Raw genomic sequence first — 11,226 nt, forward strand, 5'->3', positions numbered from 1 at the left:
AATGGGGTCTTAATTCAATATGTAAGTCGATGGAGTGGTTCGGGAGTGACTCTAATAGAAGTGACTCTATCCCTCCCTATATATATACTAGTATATTGGCGCCACGAGTGTGCGGTCAACTTTGGGTCGGGGCAACACAAAAGTTTAAAATTTGGTCAGTGGCAATATCGAAAATGATTGAAAAAATAAGGGCAATATATTACGCCACGTGTGCGGTCAGTTGGGTTGGGCCGGACAACACAAAAATACAAAATTTGGTTAGCGGCAATTTTGTAATTTTTAACAAAACTGATGGCAGTGTGCTAAAACGAGAGCGAAACGTATGAATTTCACTGTGGAAACAGACAATTTTACCCCTCCTTAAATTGCATTATTACAAAAATCATTAAGATACATATCCGTAATTATCGAAGCCAGATAAGGGTGTGTGAAATCAGCTATTAATGACATATATTGACACTGTGCGTAATGTACCATTATTTCGAGGTGAGGGGAGATAAAAACAAATATACAACATATTAGGGCTGGTCATGAGACTCGGTGCTCGGCTCGTTTTGAGATCGGCTCGTGCTCGCTCATGAAAAAATATGAGTCAAATATGAGTTTAGTTTTAGGCTCGTTTCGAGTTCGAGTAGCTCGCGCAAGCTACTCGTTATTTTATTATTATTATTTTTTCTATATATCATATATGATACAAAAAATACCCAGTCCCATAAACACGTTAACCCACAAGGTAAAACCCTAAAAAATAGCCAAAACACCAAAATTTAGAGGCGGCTCTCAAAAACTGAGATGTTTTGTGCAGCAGAACTACAAAAGTAGAAGAGGTTTTTGAATAGCACTAGTTGTCGATGTAGGCAAGAGTATGTGAAGCCTGGAGCTCTTCGTTTGTTATACTCGGGTTTGTTATACTCGGGCCATAGCTCATTTCTTGATTGTATCAGTGATTACTCGTCTGCAATTTTTGTCAATCTCACATTGGGAGGATTCAAGTACAGAGTGTAATTTTAGTGATTGGTGCTATTCTTTGTTTGGATTGTAAATTAACTCTTTTTTATTCATGTACAAATTATATGCAGGCAGCTTCGTATGTTGTAGTTGTCAGGGACTTTATGAGTCACTGATAATTGATATATCTTTCAATGAATTAGTTTTGAGCATAATTGTGGTGTTTCATATATGATTTCTCAAATGCGCGTCTTGTGTTTTTTCACTTAAAAAAAAAAAAAAAAAACGTTCTTGTCTTGGATTTAGCTCACGAGATACGAGTCTCGAGTTCACTCGAGCTCGTTTTGTAAAACGAGTCGAGTCGAGCCGAGTCGATCTCGAGCTTATTGTAATTCAAAACGAGTCGAGTTTGAGCACAAAGTGGAGCTCGACCTTGAGTTTGAGCTCGGCTCGAACTCGACTCGAAAACTCACGAGCCGAATCTGAGCATGCCAATACTCGGCTCGCTCGACTCGATGACCACCCCTACAACATAGTGATCCATCTGGTAACGGTGTTAGCAATATAATGACAAACTGACAATGCGCATGTTTATTTTGTTTAAATATTATGGTATTTGTTATTGACAGACCCCATATTGTGTTGGGCTAACTCCAACAAAAAAAAATTATTACAAGTGTGCCATTGGTCCCAAAAAAATATATATATATATATATATATATATATATATTAGTCATTGGTCCTAAAAAATTGAATTCAAAAACCTCAAGCTTAAATGACCCGCCAGGTGGATTGTGATTCAACGACATACCAAACCCAATGATGCCGCGTTTGCCACACCGAACTGAACTTTGAAAAATATAAAATTATATTTTTTTTGCGTTTGAGACTTAGTCCAAAACGGTGTGGCTGGACTTACTGATTGTGGCCAAGTCGTTTGGGACTTCAAATTCAAAACGTGCCAAGTCGTTTGTTTCGGTTTTCATTCAAACGGTGTGCGGCCACACCGTCGTTTAAGCTTCTTTTTAAATTCAATTTCGGCACTTTGAGGCTTTAAGCTTGGGGTTTTCAAATTCATTTTTTTGAGACCAATGACACAATTGTAATAATTGGGTTTTTTTTGGAATCTGCCCAACACAATATGGAGTCCGTTAGTAATAGGGCTCATTATTATACATACATCACTGCTTAAGTAGTATCTTGTCAAGTTGCCAAATAAAAGGACTAAATATGTCTTGTCCAATTAAAGGCGGTAAGTTTATCGAACCTGATTTTAGTAGCAACAATTAAGGCAAAAATCAAAGTGGCATTCCATATTTTAGCGCCAGGTTGGTGAATCCCATCCCCACCCCACCCACCAAAAATTTGATGTCACCAACTCATAATTAAGCCTTAATATTAAGTTATTTACGTTAATAGTACCCTATTCCTCAATACACAGATTGAATGATCCACGGTTCTACCAAATATTAATAGTTTTTTTTTGAAAAATTGTAACCATGCTGATGTATTTTTTTTACGGGCCTTGGATCGTTCATTTTATTGTATGTTTTTATTCACAAACTTCATATATTAGTATCATATATTATGGTTAGTAGTAATTCCATATAAACTTGTTTAATTGGCTGGGGGATCTAGGCGTGGGTTTGGGTTTATTTGGCTTTAAGTTTATTTTATTTTTGGTTAGAAATAAAAAATACAAGAAAAACAGAAAATACGAAATGGAGAAGTTAAGTACTTTAAGTCTGTAGACTGTACTACTAATAGTAGTGGACACGCGGGGTTGTAGCTGTAACGTTTACTTACTGCATAGCCGGACTCAGAGTAAGAAATTCTGCACCTGCAGAGATAATAGCTAAAAAAAGAGTATACCTGACCCTTGCGGGAGTTAGAGATAGAAAAGGAGGCCGCCTCGCTATAAAAACTAAAAAGTAGCTTGTACTCATTATTCAACGCTTCTCCCTAATTTCCCCACATTCCCCCTTTCTTTCATTGGTTGGTTTCTCAGAGTTTTCAATCGTCAGCACTTACTTACCCAATCAGGTAAAAGCAATAAAAGCCAACACCCAATCCTCTCTCATGTCAAAAATAGCCATTAGATTAGTTTCTTTTGCGTGTTTTCTTCACATTAGGGTTTGTGCCTAGATTCTTCACTAAATTTGGAAAAATGCCGCTCCTTTTTACCTTTTTTTTAGCTCAATTTGCCTAAAAACAATTAAGTTATCTTTTGGTCTATGAGGTTGATTTTTTCTTATTTTGTTTTTGTTGTCTGTGTAAAGATAAGTGCTCAAGTTTGAAAAAAAATGGTGAGAGAGAAAATCCAGATCAAGAAGATTACCAACACAACGGCAAGACAAGTTACTTTTTCAAAGAGAAGAAGAGGGCTATTTAAGAAAGCTGAAGAACTTTCTATTCTTTGTGATGCTGATGTTGCTCTCATCATCTTCTCTGCTACTGGCAAACTCTTTGAGTTTTCTAGCTCAAGGTATAACTTCTAGCTCTCATCTAAAACTTCTCTCTCTCAGCTCTATCTTCTTTTTTCGTTTCAGCAGTCTGTACTCATGTTCTCTTTGGAGTGAGAGAGAAGAGAGTCAATACCCATCCCAAGCTTCAAGATCTCGATGTTTTGTCACATGAAACATCTCAAATGATCCCTGTGAACTGTGAACAATGTGTGTGTGGATGAGACAACGAGAGAGAGTGAGAGCAATTCAAAGTTTCAAAAATCAGTTTTTTCCACTTATTTGTGATCCAAAACCATATCTTAGATTAGAACAACAAGGATTAAATAATTAACTAAGCCTACGTATATTGGTACATGGTTTTACGCTTTCACCTTTGGTCAATAAAAAAAAAAAAGGAATAAAAAACAAGTACGATTCTTCCGTTCTTCAAGGCCATCATGACAGACAAGAGTCTCTTCAATCGATGGAGTGATGTCAAGCCCACTTATATATTGTGGAGAAAAAGATACCATTAATTACTTGCCGATAGATGTTATCAATCAATCAAGTTGTGCCGAAAAAAAAAAAAAAAAAACAAACAAAAAAAGAGTTATCAATCAAAATTAAGTTTCTTATATAGTATGAAATCCCGGTTTATTTACATAAATATATGTCTATGTTTAGTTTCTTCCTGTGCTTGAGGTGTTGGTTGCTAATTGCTTAACTTAGGGTGGTAATTGAGTTCAGTTTATTTTTATTTTTATATTTTTTTTTGGAAAGCACTTCATTTATTTTAGCATATAGCAAATAGATCATATAATTCAATATGTTATCCTTGTTTTTGTTTATATTTTGAAACCAGGTGAGGATGCACTTGGAAGTATTTAAGATTTTGAATCTCTAGCTATATACATGTAGGGTTCAGCCAAACCCCATAACAATTTTGAAAAAAACTAATAAAATATAGAAACCACAAAACATTGCAATTGACAATAATAACATGCATTTTTTTTTAATCGTTCAACCCTTTCTAGTGTAAAAACTCATAATAGTGTAGTACATAGTACTATAACCTAGTACTTATAGAAACGAATGACTGTAGAGAACATGAAAGTGTGATCATATTTTCCAAGTAGTATGTGACATTTCTCGTTTATTATTGTCAAGTAGTTTTACTAGTTAGTTGATCTTGTTATGGACTAATGGATATATACTATGTTTTAGGTATAGTTTATGTTTTATCATATTGTATTTTCTTATATATGCTGATATGCATTAGAAGATTTTTATCATAATGATGCCACTAGCTTCACCATACATTCCAATTTGTCTACGGGAGTGCCAGCAGGTGGGGTCTCAGTATCTCTCAAGAACACAATCACAGAATTCAGATATGGTATCCACATAACAGCTGTTTTGAACAAATATAAACTGTACGCTTTTGATGAAATACTGTCATATTGAAATTAATTATCTACAAGTAAAGTATGTTTTGGCATAGTTTAATGGAAAATGCAGAGGATACCAGCATCACATTGATGCATACAATCAATATCAATAAGTATGCGTACGGTTATAAAATTATCATGCATGTAGGCGAGGAAAGAGATTAACACATAAGTGTTTCTGTTTTTTAAATTGCAAGGTTCAAGAATTATATTGATCTTTCTCCTTTTTTGTTATAAATTTGACACATTGTGGTAACTTAATTTGTCGTAATGTTGTCTTTCACAGTATGAAGGAGATCATTGAAAGGCATAATTTGCATTCAAAGAACCTCCAAAAGCTTGACCAACCATCTCTTGAATTGCAGGTTTAAACTGTTACTTTGAAATTCATTTCCCCTGGGCAGAAATCGATCACTTGAAAACTTTTATGCATTATTTGTTACCTAATTGTTAATTTCATTACATGTGCTTTTTCATAATTCTCTCTGGGGGTAGTTTTAATGTTTCTGTTCATTCTTCTATCGTATGAAATTATGGAGTTTCAAAACTATATGGAAGAAAATGTTCGTATTTTGAATTCAATCCTATGAGGTGGATGCAATAGCTGGAAAGAAACTTACTGGAATACAACTTAGATTGCATATATATATATATGAGACAACTCTCTTGCCTTCATTTCTACATGTTTTACCTTTTATAGTAAAAAGAGTTTGTTACGAATTAAGCAATTAATTAGATTGCAATGTCATTTATATTGACCTCTGATAATTCCCCCTCCATTCTATACAGAATGGATTACGGTTTCATATCCTATTTATCATCATTTTTTATATTGAGTTTATTGCATATGTGAACTTTTTTTTATTCTTCTTTTATGTTCCTGCACAAAAGAATATACTATGCAGATTTTTAAAATTTTGCACTGGCAATGTCTGGTATTTTAGCTAGAGAACAGCAACTATGCCAGGTTGAGCAAGGAAATTGGTGAGAAAAGCCATCAATTAAGGTACGAGTGTCTTCATGGACTAAAATGATATGATACATTCATCGATCAGTTGCACCTCAAACCTTTTAAAGTGACCATGTTCACCATAAAATAGGCAGATGAGGGGAGAAGAGCTTGGAGCATTAAATCTTGAAGAGTTACAGAAACTAGAAAAATCACTTGAAACAGGTTTGGGCCGTGTGCTCGAAACTAAGGTATGTTTCCATTTTTTTTTAAAGAATTGCAGCTTAATCTCAAGTTTCTGCTCAGAGTAAGTCTCGTGTCTAATGAACTTTTATTCGTTGCAGAGTGAAAAAATAATGAAAGAGATTGGTACTCTTCACTCAAAGGTTTGGATCCAGAATTTTTGAAATCTCATGCAGTTAAATGATAACTGCAATTTAGAAATATTTTGAATATGTTACTGAAAACATGATGTGCAATTTAATGCGAGAGAAACTAACCATTGCATTATTGATAGAGGACCACAATGCTTGGCATTAGGGATTTAAGATGAGCTATCTATTGTGTTTCATAATCTCATGGGTATTCTGTTTGCCCATTAGTCCTTAAATAGTTTATGAAAATCGTATTTGTAAAGATACAATAGTTCTTCGTTTAATATTTCTCAACTTCTTATATTTGTTTTCTTTTTTCGCTTGTACTGTACGGAAATGAAGGGAAAGCTACTGATGGAAGAGAATGACCGGCTGAGGCAACGAGTGAGACTTTCGGTTTGATGGTTCTTTCTTCCATTTTGTTGGTTCCTATTTCTTATATTGGAAGGTGAAATTTTTGGTATTTCAGGTGGAAGAGATGTCAAAAGGACAAACTCAGGTCACTGGAGACTCGGAGATTGTGGTTTTTGAGGAAGGCCAGTCATCAGACTCTGTCACCAACAATGGGAGTCCTCCTGATAACGACAGCTCCGACACCTCTCTCAAGTTGGGGTAAGTTCACCATATTTTTGGTAGTTTAACTAAATTTTTGGATGGTCCATTGGGGGGACACAGAAAGTGAATGTTGTAGTTAGTACTTGGGACTTGCACACAGATCGAGAGCTTCCTTGGACATATACTTGTGGTCAGGATGGGACACCGAAGTCTTAGATTGGGGTACTATGTACTTATAGTTTCAATTTATCGAAAAAACAAAAAAAATCATTATAGTTTCTGACATTCTTCATATGTAAATATGTAATGACTGGTACTGCTATGTGGTGTTCCAAATCTTTGTGGTGCGGATGCCCAGTCCAGCATCCCCTTGCTCCCAAGATATTAGAATACTCCCATGGCAGTTATTTCAAATGCTTTAAGCACAGAATACTCAAGTTCCTCCCTGACCCTTGCAGGTTATCACTATGAAAACCAAGAAAGAAAATCTCTGAAAGAGGTGAAAGCTCTGTTATAGTTCAATAACCTAGTCACAGTGGAATGTATTAAGCAAGCCCACTGCATGGCATGCTGAAGTAGTGAGACAGATCATTGTATGTATTCTTAAATGTGCACCAGAAATGTTGTAATTAATTCAAACTTGAGGAACATTCTCATTCGTAAAAGTTTCTGTTGTGTAATATCTGGTAAATAAAGTTTTTCACTGACTACCTGGATTTCAGGTCAACCTGAGCTTCATATGTGGTTGCATATTGAAATTTTAGTTTTCTCCACTGATTGATTATAGAAGTGGAAATGAAGAACTGTGTATTGCAGGAGGATAAGTGGCAGTGCAACCAGTAATTAGCCGGTTTGGAGACTTGTTGTTATGGGCCTGAAAAAGCCCAAGGCCCAAACACGACCTAACCTAATCTTTTTGTTTTCTTTGTGAGAAGAATGAATTTTCAACTTTTTTTAGTGAGAGAATTTTTTTTTTTCTAAATGAGAGAGATTGTGAGAGAACTAAACCAAGAAAAAAAAAAAGAACATTCTTTGTGAGTGTGAGTGATACATTCGAAATGAGTGTTGAATGCTCTTCTTTGTAATTTTGTATCTAGTACATTTAATCTATCAAAGGCTCGTTGTGTGGACGTAGTTAAATTGTTGAATCACGTAAAACTTGGTCTTGTGTGAGTCTGCTTTTATCTTATCTATTTAGTTGATATTGTGTTGATCGAGTGTTGCTTGGGAGTTGTTGAATAGTCTTGTTAGTAGTTTGTTGTTAATCGCTTCCATGTAGACGCAACAAATTGGTATCGGAGTGATATTTACGACTTTGGATTTTGAGTTTTGGTAAAAAATGATAGTGATCGGAATTTGCGTAGATAAGCAAGGTGTTCGATAAAATTTCCGAGTGGTTGTTTTTTCTTGGGGGTTGCTTAGTGTGACTTGGGGAAATGACTCATAAGATGTCAAACACAAGTTTGAAGTAGAGAAGTTTAACGACAAGAATAACTTTGGGATTTGGCAAGTCCAAGTTAAGAACATCTTTATCCAACAAGGTTTGCACAAGGCGCTGAAAGGGATTAAAGCAAAGCCAGCGATAATGTCCGATGATGATTAGGAAGAGTTTGATCTCCAAGCATGTTCATCTATCCGATTGTGTCTTGCGAACGAGATCATGTATAATGTGATGGGAGAAAATAGTCAAAATACTGCCGCCGGTATTTGGCTCAAGTTAGAGTCGATGTATATGACCAAGAACATGACGAACACGATATACTTTAAGAAGTGTCTTTATAGGTATATAATGGTGGATGGTTCAACGGTGTAAGAACACGTTAGTTAGTTCCGTCCTCTCGGATTATTTGAATGTTGGTGTAACGGTAGGATCCGTGACTAACAAGGTCAAAGGTCAGTGGGCCGATGCAAGCCGCAGAAACTGGAGTCGGGGAGTAGCGAAGTAATACAAGCGGTAGAGTCGGGTGTACAGTATCGTGCTGCGGAGTGAAAATGTGTACGGAAACCCTACACGTGGCAGACTGGGAGACGTGAGATGGCAGGACAGGTGGACGGTTGTGAGGAGAGGGGAGGGGGTATAAAAAGAATAGTGTTGAGGGACAGAGAGGGGGGACGAGAGATCAGTAGGGGTAACTTACTCTCATACATTTGGCGCCGTTTGTGGGGATGAAGAGATCTGAATAATAGTAGGTATGGCATTAAAAGCAAAGAGAGGCGTAGGACGACTGAGGAAGGTACCGGTCGTGGAGGAAGCGGCTGAATCGGTAGGGGATGATGGGGGAGAGCAGGAAGTGGAAGAGACAGCAGCATCGCCATCGGAAGAAACGAGACAGTTAAGAGAGGAAGTGGCGAGGTTGAGGGAAGAGAATGAGGAGTTGTGAAGGGAGAGGGAGACCGTAGAGGAATCGGAAAGGGGGGTGTCAGAGATGGTGAGAGAAGAAGAAAGGAGACCCAATGCGGGGGAGAACGGTGTGATGGGACTCACTAGGGAGCAGGTGAAGGAGATGATCACCAACGATTTGAAAGCGAGCTTGGAGCAAGTGAAAGGCATAGGTGGAACGGCGAACCAAGTAGTGGCGGGATTGAACCGCAACTCGTTGGCGGAGGTCCCTAAGCGGTTCAACTAGCCTAGATTTGAGAGGTATGATGGGACAGGAGATCCGGAGGACCACATCCACCACTTCCGACAACAGATGCCGTTGTGGGAAGAACCCAAGTACGACGGACTGCGGTGTATGATGTTCCCAGCGAGCTTGAAAGGGGGAGCCTCGGACTGGTATTATAGGCGCCTCGAAGAGTATAAACAACTTCCTTGAGTTAGAGCAAGCTTTCGTGGACCACTTCATACATCAGAAAAGGCGAGTGGTGGACATAGCGGCTCTATTCAACGTGAGGCAGAGGACTGCGGAGTCAGTGAGAGAATTCTTGTGCAGATTCAAGGTGGAAACGTTAAAGGTGGAGAACTTGGACGAAAGGACCGCGGTGATTGCCTTTGAGAGGGGGCTGCGACCGGGAACCAGGGTACACGAATCCGTGGCTAAGAATGAGATCGTGACACTGCAAGACTTATATCCGAGGGTGGAAAAATATATAAGGTATGAGGATACACTGCAGAAAGAGACGAGGAGGTCGGGGAAGGTTGTGTTGGCTTTGGATTGAAACGATGACCGCGGAAGATATGAGTCATCAGACAGGGGAAGCGGAGGATGTTGTGGTGACGCGTCACGGCCGGAAAGGGGGAGGGTTGAGCTTCAAAGGGAAAATGGGGAACGGAAGCCATACCGAGAAATGGAGCCGACACCAGTAGACCGGCCATTGAGTGAATTGCTGCTGCTGATTCGAGATTTGCCGGGTTATGAAGGTCCGCGAAGCAAGCTAGATGAAATACCGGGTAAGCCATATTGTGCCTATCATCAGGTACAGAACCATGAGACGAATGAATACTACGCTCTCAAATGGTTGGTCCAAAGGATGATAGGGAGGGGGCTACTGAAAGAGTTTACCAAGGGGAAAGGGAAAGAGGAGCAGCCGCCGAATCAAGGGAGAATACTGAGTACTATAAATGTCATATTCAGTGGGAAAATCTTGAGTCACAACGCTCACCGAGATAGGATACGGAGGACAGCTAGCATACAACAAGTTAATGAAGAGACAGGTTATTTGCGGCTCGCCCCATGGCCCACAACTGGAAAATGAAGCGTAGTGTTTACAGAGGCGGACTTGAAGACGGTTGACTCCCCACATGAGGACGGGTTGGTGATCACAGTGGCTATGGGAAATTACATGGTGAAAAGGGTATTGATCGATTGCGGCAGCACAGTGAACTTGTTGTTCGTGGGGACGATGGAGGAAATGAAGATAGACCGGAGACAGTTGAGGCCTTCACGGACCAATTTGTATGGGTTCAATGGGAGTATGACCGAACCACTAGGGGAGCTCTTACTCCCGTGACCACAGGGCCAGTGACAATGTTCTCTCGGTTCAAGGTGGTAGACGCAAATTCGCAATACAATGCCATCCTTGGGAGGCAATGGATCCACGAGATGAAGGCGGTTCCATCCACATATTATCAGGTGATTAGATTTCCCACACCAACAGGGATGCATGAAATGCGCGGTGATCAGGTGATAGCTATGAACAATCATCAGGGAATGGTGAAGAGGTTGATCCGAGGAGATGAAGGAGAGGCCTCGAAACCGAGAAAGAGACAGGCGTAGCAATTACAGTGTGCCCCCGCAAAAGAGGAGGCTGAGACACCGGTTGTACCGAAAACGCTAGACGAGACTGAGACCGTAAACATGGGAATGGGGGAGGAAGAGAAGTTCACATCGGTGGGATCTAATTTGCCAGAAAAGTGGAAGAACGAATTAATACTATTTCTCTCAGAGAATAAAGATGTCTTTGCTTGGACGATTGAGGAGATCACGGGGTTGGATCCAAAGTTTGCATGTCACCAGTTACACATGAGGGAAGATGCCAAACTAGTGAGACAGAGAATGCGCGGTGTG

The 11,226-nt window shown here is 39.0% G+C and overlaps 1 protein-coding gene across 3 annotated transcripts; it reads left to right on the top strand.

The window, feature by feature from the left end:
• Window positions 1-2,829: 2,829 nt before the first annotated feature.
• On the top strand, window positions 2,830-7,445 carry LOC147519453 (MADS-box protein SVP-like). Of its 3 annotated transcripts, none has more exons than XM_086591047.1 (9): window positions 2,830-2,991; window positions 3,228-3,433; window positions 5,127-5,205; window positions 5,785-5,846; window positions 5,941-6,040; window positions 6,134-6,175; window positions 6,506-6,547; window positions 6,633-6,775; window positions 7,177-7,445. In XM_086591047.1, exons 2-9 carry the CDS (start codon window positions 3,252-3,254, stop codon window positions 7,187-7,189), a joined length of 663 nt encoding a protein of 220 aa, XP_086447173.1. In that variant the 5' UTR covers window positions 2,830-2,991; window positions 3,228-3,251; the 3' UTR covers window positions 7,190-7,445. The 3 variants fall into 3 exon arrangements, with proteins under 3 accessions (XP_086447173.1, XP_086447172.1, XP_086447171.1); XM_086591046.1 differs by having other exon boundaries at window positions 2,948-3,081; XM_086591045.1 differs by lacking the exon at window positions 2,830-2,991 and having other exon boundaries at window positions 3,007-3,433.
• The last annotated feature ends 3,781 nt before the right edge of the window (window positions 7,446-11,226 follow it).

This window comes from Coptis chinensis, chromosome 2 (genome assembly GCF_015680905.1).
Source record: "Coptis chinensis isolate HL-2020 chromosome 2, ASM1568090v1, whole genome shotgun sequence".
In the NCBI taxonomy this organism is placed as follows: Eukaryota; Viridiplantae; Streptophyta; class Magnoliopsida; order Ranunculales; family Ranunculaceae; genus Coptis; species Coptis chinensis.